This window comes from Elephantulus edwardii, unplaced genomic scaffold, assembly GCF_000299155.1.
Source record: "Elephantulus edwardii isolate Elephantulus edwardi_28Jun2011 unplaced genomic scaffold, EleEdw1.0 scaffold00150, whole genome shotgun sequence".
NCBI classification, from domain to species: Eukaryota; Metazoa; Chordata; class Mammalia; order Macroscelidea; family Macroscelididae; genus Elephantulus; species Elephantulus edwardii.
Window position 1 is genome coordinate 2738985 of NW_006399900.1, and position 17451 is coordinate 2756435.

At 40.4% G+C, this 17451-nt stretch overlaps 1 protein-coding gene across 1 annotated transcript in view; it reads left to right on the plus strand.

Moving 5' to 3' along the window:
• The window catches only part of SPTLC3 (serine palmitoyltransferase, long chain base subunit 3), a 263731-nt gene that overhangs the window by 131592 nt on the left and 114688 nt on the right, over positions 1–17451 (plus strand). The window contains exon 6 of the mRNA XM_006894749.1: positions 311–404. Within this exon, the coding sequence (XP_006894811.1) occupies positions 311–404 (94 nt within the window). The remainder of the gene's footprint in view (positions 1–310; positions 405–17451) is intronic.

Genomic DNA, 17451 nt, shown 5'->3' on the forward strand with positions numbered 1-17451 from the left:
TTACTAGTTTTCCTATCAGGTTCTTCTGACTCTTGCTAGTACTTAATTATGATCTTCAATGAGCTCTTTGCTGAAAGCTACATATAAATACTAAAGCAAGAATATAATTCATTCTAAACTTACCCATGTCTATCAGCTAATTACTATATAGCATTTTGCCCATGAAGAATTTAGATTAAACTCTTAACTTATTAAAATTATGGAGCGTTTTGGAGATGTGTGCTCTAGGTCTTGAGTCTCTTCCTGTTCCTTCAAGTTTTCTTTCATTTTTCTAACTGGTTTGTGTTCCGTGTGCTTCTTTCCTGCGCAGGGATGCCTCATTTTAAGTGATGAGCTGAACCACACATCTCTTGTTCTTGGAGCCCGACTCTCAGGTGCAACCATAAGGACCTTCAAACACAACAGTGAGTACCATTATGGTCGTTGAGCATGTCTTGGCTTGCTCCCAGAACAAAGTGAAGGTTATTGATGGAACTTTCACCTTGCTTTTCAAACTGGAAACTTACTATAAAACACGTACTGTGTGTAATCGCTAATCAATTATGTCAGATTAATTGTACCATGTTTTGACTGCATTCCGTACTCTCTCATTAACTTCTAGTGATCTGGAGCAAAGGGTTGAAGTTCATCAAACATCTAGATTACTGAGTGTGACCTAGACAAAGCTTCTTAAGGAATTATTATCAATGATATTACTAAGACTAATACACAGTCATATAAATCAATAATGTCATGTCTCAAAGACATAACTGCTCTCTTAAGACTGCCAGTCACTTCCTAAACATGCCTCTGGAAACTCTATGAACTTTAAGAAACAACAATAGTTATAGAAAGGCTTCAGGTCTTTTGTTCATAGGGTCGTGCTCAATTCTATGGCAATCAGCAACAACAAAAAACATTTAATTATTAGAAATATATCTATCCAACTCAATAATTCTGCTTGAGAAAGTTTAAAGGCTCTTTAAATTTGATATTATAGTCAAGTAAAAAGTGATCTTGTGCTTTAACATTATGCCTCTTTTGACTCTTTCTCCCCAAATGTGCATTTAAAACTACACACAAACTCTTTACTCAACTTTGCTATAATATTATTACATTCTCTGTACTGTGTAATTGGGTAGTAAAAAAGTAAACTAATATTCATTACTATCAGAACTGTAAATTGCACAGAGGAGTTTGCCCATCTTTCTCCACAGAACGGTTTGTCTTTGGATTGGCTGCTCAACTTCTTACTCCTAGACTATTTCTTCTTTTTTTGTTTAATAAGGCAGCCTGTACTAGGGAAACTTGGAAAGATGCAGGAATGGGTACCTAAGCTTTGCCACTGACTTGCAGTGTCACTTGTACAAATATTTCTTGAACTTAGTTTCCTCATCTCCAGAATCAGGATGGGAGAGTGATAATGTGTAAGATGTAAGGATTCTTCTAATTCCTTGTTACCGTGACTGTAATTCTCTGCCTCTACACACAGAGACACAAGCAAATTGTTTCCTCTTTCTTTCTTCTCCCCATCCTTCTCTCTCACTTTCTCTTCCCACTCTAACTTTTCCATTGCTGTTTCTTGATACTCCTCTTTCATCCTTCAGGAAGCAGGTAACAACAATAATTCCAGTTTTGTTCTCCCCACTTTACAGCAAATCTCAAACCAAAGGGAAAATCATCCCTTTTGTGGAGGGGGTCATTAAGAATATACATGGAAGTGGTCATAATAGAAGGTGAAGAGATTGAGATTGTTAAGAGCTTCAGTTTGCTTGGTTTCACAATCAACTCTCTTGGCACTATTGTTGTTGATTGCTGTCAAACATGACTCATAGAGACCATAAAAACAAAGGGCCAGAAGCCTTTCTAAAACTATCATTATTTTTCAAAGTTCATAGAGTTTCCAGAGGCATGTTGTTTAGGAAGTGAATGCCACTCCTGCTTCCAAACTCTTGGTACTAGCAGTCAGGAAATTAAAAGATAAATTGTATTGGGAAAGTCAGCTGTCAGGGACATCTCCAGAGTACTGAAGAGCAATAATGTCATTCTGGAGACTACAGTGCACCTGAACCAGGCCATGATGGTGTGCCCGATCCAGGCCATGGTGTTCGCAGTGACGTGCTATGCATCAGAAAGCTAGTGACTAAGGATGATTGAAGGAAAATTGATGCCTCTGAGCTGTGGTGTTGGAGAAAAGTATTAAATATACCACGGACTGCTAAGAGGGACAGTGCAAGAGAGAAAGACCCTGGATGAGATGGATTGACTCAGTGACTGGAGAAATGGGGGTAAGTGTGTCAGAGACAATAAGGTTGGCTCAGGATAGAACAGGGTTCAGAGCTGTTGTACATGAGTCACAGGCAACTTGACAACACATAACAGCATTAGTCTACAATAAGTCCTTCTATTCAATATGTTTCTGTTAAAATTATATCAAGTAAATTCTGTGGAGCTTTTACTCTGTAGCATATGGTGTTGCTTGCTATGAGTTGAAATCAATGCACAGCCGCTAATAAGAGAGTTGGTCTAATAAAAAAACCTCTTACACTCACTGAAGAGGATGAAGTCAAGCTAGGCCTTTACTAAAACACTTTTAGTTGCTGTGTGAAAGTGAGTATTCTAGACTTCATGAGCAGAGCCTTGAAGAACTGATCTGATCTCATCAGATTTATAGTTAAAGTCTAAAATGCAGCTCAATGTTAATTTAAAGCACTTAATGCCATTTCATAATTTTGCATCAAGCATTGAGCCTTAGTTTTAGTCTTAAACAAGTGAAGTTTTTGAACACATTCTGATTTCTTGTTTGTTGTCATATCTAAACTTGAACTCATTTAGCAGTGTTGGAATTCATGTTTGAAGTAAGCATCTTTCAAGTGTTCAAGAAGTACTTTAAGTGATGGTGAGAAATGTCTTTAGTATTGGCATAAGTATGCAATCTCCTCCTGGTTCTTTGTCACTTAAAGGGAAATGTGTTCAAAAGTCCTATTTGTTTTTGAAAAATGTAAGACTCATAGTTGACAATTATTCTATTCTGTTCCCACTTGAGTAAATGGTGAAATTTTACAATCTCATTTCCAGATACAAATATATGCACAGGTTGTTATTTCTATGAAGAAAAATGTCAGTCTTAACCTCTCATACCTTCACTCTGTTCTACTAAGGACAGTGGTCCATTACTCTGGTTGTGTAGTTCCCTAGAGACAGATATTCTCTATTTCTCTCCCACCCTCCCTCTCACTTTATCTCCCATGTGTGTGTGTGTGTGTGTGTGTGGTGTGTGTGTGTGTGTACAGAGAGAACTTGAGGTTAGTAAATCCCAAAACTGTCAAAAACCAGGACAGAGATTTCTCCTGACTCAGATAGCTGCAGGGATGATGAACTCAGATTGGCAAGTCAGATTCCAAGGCCAATGAATTAAATATATTTTGGCAAAGTGGCAGATCATTAGCTCAAGTCCAAAAAAACAAGTGACCATATAGTGACAAAATAGATGCAGGGTCCGTAATAAGCAAAGAGCAAGAGAGATTTGCTGCATGTCCATATATTTTCAATACAGACTATGTGCCAGAAAAAACTTGCTTACAACTATTTGGATTTCCATTAAAGATCCCATCAAGGGAATAATTACATTCTATTTGATCCCATAAAGAGCATGACTACGCTACCACTGTCACACCAGCAAATCACAGGCAGCCAAGTTCACACAGTTGACACTATCACAACAGTTTCCTGGCCCTCTATGGTGTAGCTGCTGTATCACTCCTCTCTTTTTGGTTGGGGCAGAAAGAATGGAAGAAGCATGCTCTGACATTGGTTCTTTTCCTATCAGCTGATTGAAATAAGGGGTCGAGGGGACAAATCATGTCTGGTGTTCTTATGCACAGATCTGTGGAGTGGGTGCCAACACCATGGACACATCAGTGTAGAGCAGCTCTCTGTTTTTGTCTAAACATGAATATAAACAATTTAACAGAAAACACTTCATCTCACATACTTTTGCAAGTTGTCAGGAGATGACAGTCCTGGTAAAAGCCACCACGCTGGGAAAGGTCAGCAAAAGATAGGAAGAACCTCAGTGAGATGAACTGGCACCATGACTACGGCTGCAGGGTTGAGCATGGTGGAGATCATGATAAGGGTCTGGTCTATGACCACAGGGCAGTAGCTCAGTGGCACCTAACAACAAAATAGAATGGAAAACTTCCAGACAAGGCACATCTAAAGAACTATCATTGAAATATTAAAGTGAACTGATGGATTCCAGTCATTTGGTCTAACAGTTCTGACTAGTCAGAGACGGCTGCAGAGGTACAGAGCAGTGTCTCTGAACCTGACTCTCTTCATGGATGATATCCTTGATGTCATCCCACAACTCCTTTGTCAACTTCATACATGACTCTCATCTGATGGACTGCATGGGAATTGGGTTGACTACATCTGTGGAAGGAATTATTGTTTCTCTTGTTGTTGTTGTTATATGCTGTCGAGCCTCTTGTGACTTATAATGAACCTGTGTAAAATGTCTCTGAACCCTGCTCTCTCTTGAGCCAATTTCATTGTCTCTGACACACCTACCCCCATTGCCCCAGTCATTGAGTCAATCCATCTCAAGGGTCTTCCTCTCTCACACTGTCCCTCCACCCTCCAAGAATGATGCCTTTCTCCGAGGACTGATTCCTCCTAGCAACATGCTCAAAGCATGTGAGACCGAGTTTCAAAATCCTTGCTTCCAAGGAGCAGTCTGATTTCACCCTCTCCAGGACAGACCTGTTTATTCTCTTACCAGCCCATGATATGTTAAACACTCTTCTCCAGTACCACGACTCAAAGACATCAATTCTTCTATCATCAAAACAAAGCCAGGTCCTGACTGTGAATCAAACCATCAATTGTTGTTGTTGTTGTCATGTGCCATTGAGTTACCTGCAACTCATAGTTACCCTATATACAGCATCTCTGAACCCTGCCCTGAGCCAGTCTCACTAATTCTGACACACATACCCCCACTGACCCAGTTACTGTATTAATCCATCTCATCCGGGGTCCTTCTCTCCTGCGCTGTCCCTCCACCTTTCTGAGCATGATGTCCTTCTCCAAAGACTGGTCCGTCCTGACCACAGGCCCAAAGTATGTGAGACAGAACTTCAAAGTCCTAACCTCCAAGGAGAAACTTGGTTTCACCCTCTCCAAGACAAACTTACTTATTTTCTTGATGGTCCATGGTGTGTTCAAGACTCTTCGGAACCCTTATTCACTGTTGGTGGGAGTGTAAAATGGTGCAACCACTATGGAAGGCAGTATAGTGCTTTCTCAAAATGTTGTAAATAGAAATATCGTTTGATCCAGCAATTCCACTACTGGGAATATACCCTAAGAAACTAGAACTGTCACCCAAACAGATATATGCACACGCATGTTTATTGCTGCATTTTTCACAATAGCATAGAGATGGAAACAACCCAAGTCCCCATCAACAAACGAATGGATAGAAAAGCTGTGGTATAGTCACACAATAGAATACTATGAAGCACTGAAAAACAAGGAACTCATAAAATATTATACGAAATGGGTGACCCTGGAGGACATTATGCTGAGTGAAATATCTCTATCACAAAAAGACAACTACTGCATAATGCCACTGTTATAAAACAAGACTGATGTGGGGGTTGAGGGGAAACTAAGAAAAGAGGGGATAAATAACATACACTGAATTGAAACAGATGAAGAAAAGAACTGTTTAAAAGGAATATATGATTAGATGTTATTTGCATGACAACAGTCCAGAATAAGTGCTACATAGCAAAGTGGACAGGGGAGGGGAAGAAACTGCAACAATGAAAGATTATTTTTTTTCAAAGACAAAAGTGAACTAGGGGGAACAGGGAGGAAAATGTGCAGCAACGAATCAATGGAAATACAAGTTTTCTATAAACTTTCATTAAAATCTCAATTAAAATAATTTTTTTTAAATTTAGGTTGTTTATTTTTCATTTCAATGAACATCTACAGAGATTTTGGGATTCCATTCATTCATTGTTGCACCCTTCTCCCCGCACAAACCCCTCCCCCTCCCTTTTGCTCCTCTCCTTGAAAAGCAAAAGAAAAACTCCCTCATTGGTACACAATCCCCCCCACACCTCCCCAAACCCCACCCCCTACCCCCAAATATAATCCACTCTGCAACCCTCATTGCATACTCCTACAATTAAAATAATTTTTAAAAAGATAGGTTTGAGGCAATAAACCCCCAACTATCAAATTAGGAATATCATATTTTTTTCTTTTAAAGAGATATTGTGTTTCCACAACATGTGAGTATCAGAAAAGGCAAGAAAAGCCTGTGGAGTGGACAGTTTTCTTTCACAAACATCTATACCCTTGGAAATACGGTGGAAATTGCTATCAGTTGAAATCTACTCAATGACAGTACTTGTTTGTTGATTGGTTGGTTGCTTTTCAGTTTTTATTTATAAAAGGGCTTTATAACCAAATTGTATGATTCTAGACTGAATTCTAAAAAAGAAATGGAAAATGTCATAAACAACATTATTTGGATCAACTCACAAAATTGGAACGTTGGCGAATTAGAAAAGGTCAAATGGGAGATTGTATGAGTTAGCAAAAGAACCAGCGCGGCCAAGGAAGGGAGTTTCCTTCTTCTTTGGTGAAAAAAAATCAACACCCAAAGCACTCATTAATAACTCAAGTGATGTGTTGCATGGAGTAAATCTGTTGCAAAAGACCACCTCAAAGTGTTTAAAAGCAAAAATAGCCTTTGGATTACTTGGCTGAGCCTGGGTCAAGACAAGATCTTTCATTTACCACGTATGCCGGCAAAAGCTGGATAATCAAAGAGGAAGGATGAAGAAAGATTAATGCATTTGAATTGTGTTGTTAGGAAAAACCACAGAATGAATACACCATGGACTGCAAAAAGAAGGAAAAAATACATCTTGGAAGAAATAGAGTCAGAATACTCCTCACTTGTCTAAGGATAGCAAGACTCCCTCCCATATACACAATGCCCTCTTTCTCACTCATCAACATGCTTCTTGTTGTTGCATGGCTTCGAGCTGGATCATCTTACAGCTGACCTTCCAGAAGGTTTTCAGAGACAATTGATCACATGAGAAGAGATTGTCCACCTTTCTCCTGCAAAGTAGCGGATGGATTCAAACTGCCTGTCTTTGGGTTGGCAGTACAGCTCCTTATATCACTAACCCACCAGAGCTCCCTAAGCTGGGCTTTTAAACAGCATGAGCTTAATCTCCTTAGAGCTGTACTTAACATCATGAACATTCCAGAGCAGGGCTGTTTCTCCTGGAGTGACTTCTTTCCTGTGAAATGATGGAGATGAGGAGTTTGTGTGGAAGCGGAAAGAATTAAACAAAATTTTAACATGTTTGATATCAGTTGCACTGGAATTTCTTTCTTGTGCCATTTTCAGGAGGATACTAAATGCTTCACTGTATTTTGTTGTTGTTATGTACCATCGAGTCAGAACTGACTCAAAGCTGACCTTCCGGGGGCATTTTCAGAGGCAGTTAATTGTTCTGGAGGAGTTGGTGGATTCGAACTCAGAGCCTTTGATTTGGCAGCACAATTCTATACCATTAAGCCAGCAGAGCTCAATAAAATATATGTTGACATATTTTAATCCTTAAAATGCATCTATACAAGCTATTGAAATAATGTTCAAATTGTTTAAGGATCTGCAGAAAATATAAAGCTGGCAAGATGAACTATTGGATACAAAGTTCTCATAATCATTCTCATCTTCTTAAGGATAAAATTTATCCTCAGAGAGATTAAAGAACTTGTGTAAAGACACATTCAGGGCAATGGTATTGGTTAAAATTCAAACCCAAGTTCGTTGCACTTATCTTTGTTAATCTGTTCCAGGATTAGACTCTGAGACAAAAATTTAAATATAAGTCTATTTAGAAGGAGGTGGGACACATCCCTGGCGTACACCATTCCCAATTTTGAACCATGCAGTAGTTTCATGCTCTGGTCTGGTGATTACCTCCTGGTCCAAGTATAGGTTTCACATAAGCACAATTAATTGATTTAGGATTCCCATTCCTCTCAGAGTCAACCACAGTTTGTTTGGATCCACACAATCAAATGCCTTTGCATAATCAACGAAACACAAATAGACATTCTGCTGGTACTCTGCTTTCAGGCAAGATCCGTCTAAATTAGCCATAATATCTCTAGTACCATGGCCTCCTCTAAACTCAGCCAACACATCTGGTAGTTCTCTGTTGATGCTGTTCAGGCATTTTTGGATAATTTTCAGCAGACTCTTGCTTGCACATGATACTAATGATATTGTTCGATAATTTCCACACTGTCTGGTCACCTTTCTTTGGAATGGGAACAATTATCGATCTCTTCCAGTCAGTCAGCCAGGTGGTTGTTCTCCAGATTTCTTGGCAAAACTTGGTGAGTACCTCCAGGTCACCCTTTGTTTTTAGAAATGTGTCAATTGGTATGGAATCTATGAGAAAAAATATGGCAATAGGATTGGAGAAAGACTCATCAACAACCTGCATTATGCAGATGATACAACCTTGCTTGCTGAAACAGGAGGACCTGAAGCGCTTGTTGTAAAAGGTCAAGGACTGCAGCCTTCAATATGAATTGAAGCTCAACATCAAGAAAAAGATTCTCTCCACTGGGCTGATTGGCAGCATGATGATAGACAGTGAAGCAATTAAGATTGTTAATGCTTCAGTTTGCTTGGCTCCACAATCAATAATCTTGGTACCAGCAGCCAGAAAATCAAAAGATTAGTTGCATTGGGAAAGCCTGCTGTCAGGAACCTCTCCAGAGTACTGAAGAGCTACGATGTCAGTCTGCAGGACAAAGTCTTCACAATCACTTGCTATGCATCAGAAAGCTGGACAATGGTTAGGAATGATAGAAGGAGAATTGTTGCCTTTGAGCTATGGTGCTGGAAAAGAGTATTGAACATATCATGGACTGCTAAGAGAACAAACAGGTTCATCCTAGAAAGGGTGAAGTCAGGCTCCTCCTTGGAGCTAAAGATTCTGAAGTTCGTCTGACATATTTTGGGCATGTTACAAGGAGGGACCAATCCTTGTAGAGGGACATCATGCTTGGGAGGGTGGAAGGACAGCACAAGAGAGGAAGACCCTGGATGAGATAGATTGACTCAGTGACTGGGGTAATGGAGGTAAGTGTGTCAGAGACAGTGAGGTTGGCTCAAGACAGAGCAGGGTTCAGAGCTATTGTACATAGGGTCACTGTGAGTCACAGGCGACTCAATGGCGCGTAACAACATTTAGAAGGAGACACCAGGAAGCACTGATAAGGAGGCAGGGAATGGAGACAGCGATGAGAAGTCAAGAACAGGTGTGCTAAAAAAAAAATAAATAAATAAATAAATTAAAAAAAAAAAGAACAGTTGTGCTGTTACACAGGTAGACACAGTGCATGACTGGAGCTCATTTCACTGGAAATTCTGACAGGCAATGTAGATATGATTTCAGAATAAGGAAAAAATGGTATTTATATACCAATGTCTATTTGTGATTAGTTCCTGTTCAAGCTGAGTATGTTTCCACCACCACAAGAGTAAGCTAGGTAGATAGGATAGAGAAGACATTCACAGAACTTGTCACTTAACCAATGGCACAATCAAGCTAAGTATAGTCCATATGTAAGACTAAGAAAACTCTAGAGCCTTCAGCACTTTTATAAATGTAAAAATCCAAAAATTCTAATTGTGATCTGTCATGTTAATAGCCTGGATTTCAACCCAAAATGTTAAATTGGGCCTCTGAATTCTTTCTAGCTAAGGGATAAGAATATTTTTTGTCATTTTCTACTGAGATGATAATATAAACAATCCTTAAACTATTTTGTGAGTCGCTAGGTGCCCCAAAATTGTCTCATAAGTACATTTCACAATCTGAGCCATGGAATCAGCTCAAATCAGGAACCAACAAACTATAAGTTTGGTACATTTTGAAGTAATGGATGAGAGTCCTCATAGGATACTTGGATAACTTTTTAAACACTTCTGGGACCGGATGTATTAATACCTTTGACGAGTCCAGTTACAGCATTCCACTTATATTCTAGTAATACCGTATCTATTTCCTGGGTAAGTTTTAACTCTCTAGAAAGGCCAATATCTTTCAGAAATTTGGATAAGTAGGATTGAGCTGTTTTTTGTTTTGATTTTTTATTTCTCAGAATTTGTCCACTTCAACTTGCTTGTTTATAGTTTACATGTATGGGTATAGCACTTGTCTGTCAGTTCACTGTACTGAGGTGACTGGCATATTGCCAGAAGCTATGCCACTGGTCTTTGAAATACTAGCAATGATCCAAGGGGAATAGTTTCCAGACTAATATAGACTAGGGAGCAGGACTGGTCATCCTCTTCTGAAACAACAGGTCTTGGAAAATTATGACTAGCAGAGGAACATTATTAGATATAGTGCTGGAAGTAGGGGCCCTCAGATGGGAAGTCACTCAGAAAAAGAAAAAGTAATTGGGTCAATGAGCTCAAGCACCTCAGAGATCATGAGGGTGACACAGGAGAGGGCAGAGATCAGATCTGTTGTTCTTTGTGCTGCTGTGAGTTACAGTCAACTCAGCAGCACCTAACAACAAGAAGAGCCGACTTTTCCAACTGACTTGATATCGTTCACTCGCCGCCATCAAATGGAAGCCAGCTTATAGCTGACCCACTGGGTTTCCAAATCTGTAAATCACACAGGAGATAATGTCCTTTCTCTCTCAGAGTTGCTAGAGGTTTGAACCACCAGAGAGGTGTACAGTTTGATTGGCAGTGCAATTCCAAGAATTTGGATTAGTTCTTAGAGGGAAAAAAGAAATAAAGATCCTGAACAGAGGCAATGGAAAGCCTACAGAAGGACAAGTAAAGTTTCCAGTGTTTGTTGTAGATCAACGGCCCTGAGTGAAATATGCAGGGAAGGCTGGTCTGTAAACATCAGTGGGGCTGTTTTAAAGCTGTGATGTCTTATACCACGAGACAGGGCTTTGGTTCCTGAACTAGGTTGCTTACTTTATCCAATACAGTGACTATCTTTCTACCTTTTATGGAAACTAACAACACTGAGTGCTTGCTGGCTCTAAGGATCATTAAAAAAAATTATTATTTTGGGGTGGGGGGTGTGTCCCATCAAATCAAATCTGACTGGTACAGGAGGAGATTGCCCCTCCTTCTCCAGCAGAGCATCTGGTAGATAAGAGCCCACACCTCTGGGATTGCAGTATAGCTTCTTGCCACTAGGCCACCAGAGCTCCCTTCTAATGATCATTTTAACTGCCTTAATCCATTTTACTTTGGACTTCATCTTATTTGGATCCACAATCAATACATCTGATACCAACAGTCAGGAGATCAGAAGACCGGGAAAGTCTGTAATCTGGAACCTCTCAAAATTATTGAGGAGCAATAACGTTAGATTGAAGACTAAAGTGTGCCTGACTCAGTCTATGATCTTTTCAGTCACTTGCTATGCATCTGAGAGTTGGACAAGGAATAATGATGACCATGGAAGAAATGACGCCTTTGAAATGTGGTATTGGAGAAGAGTACTGAATATCCTGCAAACTGTCAAAAGAACAAAAAGATACGTCTTAAAGAAAGTGCAGCCAGAGTGCTCCTTTGAAGCAAAGATGATACTTATGGCATGTTGCTAGGAGAGGCTATTCCTTAGAAAGGGCCATCATACTTGGGAAGTTTGAGAGACAGAGACAAAGACCCTTGACCAGGTTGATTGACATAGTGACTTCAGCAATGTGTGTGTTCAAGTGTGTTAGAGACCATAAGGCTAGCACAGGATAGGACAGAATTCAGACCTATTATTCATAGGATCACTATGAGTCATACCCAACTCAATGGCACCTAACAACAACTGCCATTCATTTTAAGGAGCTCTGGTGGCTTAGTGGGAAAGAGTTATCTTTTTAGCCTAAAGGCCAAAGATTTGGATGTACCAAGGGAGAAAGATGGACAATCTCTTCCTGTGCAATTTACATCCTCTGAAAACTCACTGAAAGGTCAGCTACGCGCCGGTTCCAACTCAACAGTACACAGCAACAATTTGTTTTAGCCTCATTTTGTATAAGATATGTGCTAGTAGGAATCCTCCTTTAGATGTTTCTTTTTAATTCTTTTAATTGTGATCGCTTACGGACCTATACTTGGACCAGGAGGCAGTCATCAGAACAGAGCAAGAAAACACTGCATGGTTCAAAACCAGAAAAGGAGTGCATCGGGGATGTGTCCTATACCTATACCTCCTCAAACTATATGTGGAACAGATCACTTGGGAAGCAGGGCTTTATGAGGAGGAATGTGGCATCAGAATTGGAGGAAGACCCATCAACAACCTGTATTATGCAGATGACACAACCTTGCTCACTGAAACTGAGGAGGACCTGAAGCATCTGCTACAGAAAGTTAAGGACTGCAGACTTCAATATGAATTGAAGCTAAACATCAAGTAAACCAACATAAAATAAAAATTTTATTTTTAAAAAAGAAAATAAATATTTTTACCCCTGGGCTAACTGGCAGCACCGTGATAGATGGAGAAGAGATTGCGATTGTCAATAATCTCAGTTTATTCGGGTCCATAATTAGCACATCTGGAACCAGCAGCCAAGAAATCAAAAGACAAAGTGGATTAGGAAAGTCTGCTTTTAGGGATCTCTCCAGAGTGCTAAAGTGCAAAGATGTCAATCTAGAGACTAAGGTGTGCGTGAAGCAGGCCATGGTCTTTGCAATTACTTGCTATGCATCAGAGGGCTGGATGACGAATAAGTATGACAGAAGCAAAATCGGTGTCTTTGAGTTGTGGTGTTGGTGAAGAATGTTGAACATGAGAACAAACAAGTCTATCCTAGAGAGGATGAAACCAAGTTGCTCTGTGGAGGCAAGGATTTGAAACTCTGCTTCACATACTTTGGGCATGTGGCCAGAAAGGACCAGTCGTCAGAGAAGGACATCATGCTTGGAAAGGTAGCAGGACATCACAGAAGAGGGAGACCCTGGATGAGATAGATTGACACAGTAACTGGAACAATAGGGGGAGGAGTGTTGGAGACAGTGAGATTGGCTCAGGTTAGGACAAGGTTCAGAGTCGTTGTGCCTGGGGTCGCTGTGAGTCTCAGGAGACTCAATGGCGCACAATGACAACAACTGCCCTAAAGGGTAGTTAGTGGTTTGGAGTGCCCTAGGAGCACCATGGAAGAAAAGCCTGGCAACCTGTTTCTAGTTAGATCACAGCCAAGAACACCCTGTGTGCTGTTTTACTCTATGACACGTCAGGCCACTTGATTTGGAACCAACCAGTTTGTACTTTTTGTTTCTTGTTTATTATTATTTACAAAAAAATAAACAGAGGCCCAAAGCAGCCGATTAAATTGTTCAGAGTATGATAAGCTAGTAAGAGAGAGGCAGAGCTGGAATTTAAACCTAAGACGTTTGATTCCAGAGACCTTGTTTCTCATCTTGATGTACTTTTACCTCCTTCTCCAGCTCTTTCCATCCTCTGCTACCCGTGGATATTAGTGGTGGGTGTGTCTGATACTTAAAGGCTTCCCTCTCCTACAGAACTCTCCTTGGGTCTGGACAGTTCTTGATTGGGGAAAAGCAGCCAGCACTTAATTCAGCCCTTGTTGGAAGCCTGCCTGCCTGGAGATAGATGCAGGATTGCAGGACTGAAGCCCAGACACTCACCTTGGTCCCTGAGTCACCCCCACTGTCTCTGCATTGGCCTATCCACGTGGGCACTTTGCCTCTTTCCCAGATCTGTGTTCCCTAGACCGCTCCATAAGGATCTGATCCTTAAGCACTGCATCCTTAAGTCCAGTGCACAACAACATCACACCTGGCACCATTCTTCCCTCTTGCTGTACTTACCTTCCTTATCTCGCTCTTCAAGCTCAGAAACTGAAGGAATGACAGAATTCTCCCCCAGAATTCTACTCAGCTGGCAAGCTTTAACCCATACCTTCCTCAAACACAGGCCAAACCCTCTCCTAGCTGTCTTTACTCTCTTCCAAGAGGATCATCTGCGGTCTTTGACCTGCATTGACTAGTAACACCTGGCATGCGTTTATAGAGCCAGCCAGAAAACTTGAACCAAAGCATTCTCTCAACCTGCTTCGCAAACTTTAAAAGCACCACATTTTTAAGGCACCCGAAGTGCGCTCCATGGCTTTGTAGAGAGGAAAAAAAATCCATTAATGTGGCAGTAATAGTAACAAAGATGAACACAAGGAAGCACCTTTCCATTCTCAGACCCTGGTTTCTGGATCAACAGGGAAAAAGACCTCTCAGTGAAGGTCAGCTTTCAGCAAAGGTGTGGCAACAGAAAGGAAGGGGAAGGAGGAAGTCCAGAAAGCAAAGTGCAGTTACAGTCAAGTAAAGCAAGAATGAAGCTGAGTGTATGATCCTTATCTTGGGAAAACACACTTTGAAATGAATGTACTTAGCCTACCCTTATGGAAAGATGCCCGGCCAACCCTACAGCTACCCTAGATCCAAAAGCTCACTGATGATATCAGAGTTTTGAATTAAAGGCTAGGACAGGAGCAAGTTCTCAAGAAGCATTAAACACATAAGCCCTGACTATCAGTGTTGGCAAATACTAAAAGTTGAGCTATTCAGGGTATTAAGTAATTTGATAATCCAGTTAGCCATGCCTATAAAAGAGCTTTGCGCCAGAAGGCAGCCTCCACAGTTTGGATTTTGACAGTGAAATATTCATTACTCACACCACCAGGTCTCCTCTCAGAGTCTTTTCACAACCAAGGGGAATTATCTCTGTGAGTCAGACCTTGGGTGGTGAGGAATGTCCACAGCACTGTTGATTTTCAGCTTTGCAGCGATTACAAGTCCATGGTGTATCATTATCACTTACAACAGTGTTTTGCAAGAGCACTGTGTATGCGCACCTAGATACCATCAAATATATTCTTTCATTTCAGTTTTCATGTCACAAAATTTTTTTGTAAACCAACAACAAACTGGTTCTTCTAGTTTTGAGGTGTGGCCTTTACGTTTTGGTTGTTGTTGGAATTTTGTTGGGTGGTGGTGGTGGTTGTTGTGTGTGTGGTTTTTCCCCCACAAACCAACTGACTTTAGTTTGGTCACCTGAGAAAAATCACCAGCCTAATCATTCTTCCCAACTTCTCGGAGATGTCAAGAGGATTAGCATAATGCTGGCGTAAGTGCCTTTAATAATTTTTTTACAATCATTTACATTTAGCTTTTGGTTTGTCGAAACAGTAGATTCTCCAAGGCTAGCAGGAAGTAAAACAAAATTTGCTGAATCCTGAACAATTGTATGTAACCCACACGTGGTGGCGTTGTAAGTCTAAGAGACTGCAAGGAGAAGCACGTGGTGTATTAGTACGTTGGTCCAGCCCTTCAAAGTGTTACCATCATTACTTTTCCTTATCCAGCTTCTGTGACTCCAAGAAGTCAGTGAGCTTCCCACTCCCTCCCTATCCCTCACAGAGGAAACCCAGCTGGCTGATTTTCTCTTCTGAAAAATGACAAAGTGTCGATATTGGGGGATTCAGGAAATTCCATCAAATTGCTTCTCCCCATGGTGCTCCCTGTTCAAACTAAGCACAGTGAATTCTTTCCCTGCCAAGGAAGAGACTGGAATTCTTCTCATTTCTGCCTGTAACTTTCATAAAGCCGCGAAGACTTGTCCCCGTGGCTGACTTGTTATTTGAAGAATAAGAACAACTCTTTTTTAAAAAGTACGCTGTTGTTATGTACCGTTATGTGGAATCCACTCAAAATTGACCAGTCAGTGAATTTTCAGAGACAGCAAATCAAACAGGAGAAGATTGCTTATCTTTCTCCTTTAAAGCAGCAGGTTGATCTGAACCATATACCTTTGGATTAGCAGAGCAACTCCTTACCATGAAGCCACCAAAGCCCCCTTCTTTAGGACTGGTGACATTGTAAAAATGAACCCTGAAGTAACTGTGTTGACACAAAGCCAATACAAGGGTCTCTGGTTTTACACGTTTTTTATTTTCTCAAAACCTAGAATATTCCTTTTCCTTGTCATGGATTTTTAATTATGTCATTTATGCACTTACACACACACACACACACACACACACACACACACAGTGTAAATTTCAAGTCCTGGAAAGCACTTTTAAAACAGAAATGCTTGCATTTATTCCTTTGGACCATTTCAAGGCTAACAAACTTATAGCAGATTACAAAAAAAAAACAAAACGACAAAAGCTTATACTGCCAGTTGCATAGGGTGCTTCAACATCTTAAGAATCCAGTCGAAAACAAGTGTAGAAACCAATCATAATGTAGTAACCAATATCTCGTTGTGGTCAAGGAGTTGTTACCAACTCACAGTCAACCGTTCAGTGAGGTTTCTGAGACTAAGTTGCAGGAAAGGAGTTTGCTCATCTTTTTCCTCCAAGCTAATGACAACTCATGGCACCAGGCCTCTCTTGATATAGGGAAGGTGCAGTTGTTGTTGCTGTTGTATGCCATCCAGTTGTCTTCATCTCACATCTCACTGAAGGATAAACAACACATTTGAACCTTTTCCTCTCCTGCATCATTCTCAAAATCTCCAACTTGCTGGACTCCGGTGCCGTATCACTGTGTCAGTAGTCCATGGTAGTCGAGGGTCTTCCTCTCTTTCTCTGGCTCTCCAACTCTCCCAGCATGATCTCTTTTTCTAAGGCCAGGTCCCTCCTGATAATAGGTCCAAAGTTTGTGAGGTGAGGTTTCACCATCCTTGAAGCCCCCTGGTTGCACTTTTTTTTTTTAATCAGAAAGAATTTATTCTTACAGCTGGAATACATTCACATGTTTATGTGAAAATGAATTTAATATGTCTTTTTTTTCTTTTCCCCTTTTTTTATTATTAATTACAATGAAAATTTACAGAAACCTTGGATTTCCATTCATTCATTGTTGTACTTTTCTCCCCCACCTCCCCCACCCCCACCCACAGTACACTCCCTTCTCTAAAAAGTAAAAGAAAAGTTCTTTCACTGTTTTACAATCCCTCCCCCCAGGTTCACTCTACTATGCAGCCTTCGCTCTGGACTCCTGTCATGACAAAAATATCTAATCACATATCCCCTTTAAACAGTTTTCTCCCTTATCTGTTTCAATGCAGTATACATTGGTTTATCCCATCTTTCTCAGTCTCCCCCCAAACCCGATGTCAGTCCTGTTTTACAACAGTGGCTAGGGATTTTGAACATTTCTTCATATGCTTGTTGGCCATCTGAATGTCTTATTTGGTAAGGTGTCTGGTCATATCCTGTGCCCATTTTTTCAATTGGATTATTTACCTTTATCTTCTTGTGGTGGCTTAAACTTCTTTTTATTTTAGATTTTATTTTAATAATTTTAATGAACATTTACAGAAATTTTGGATTTCCATTCATTCATTG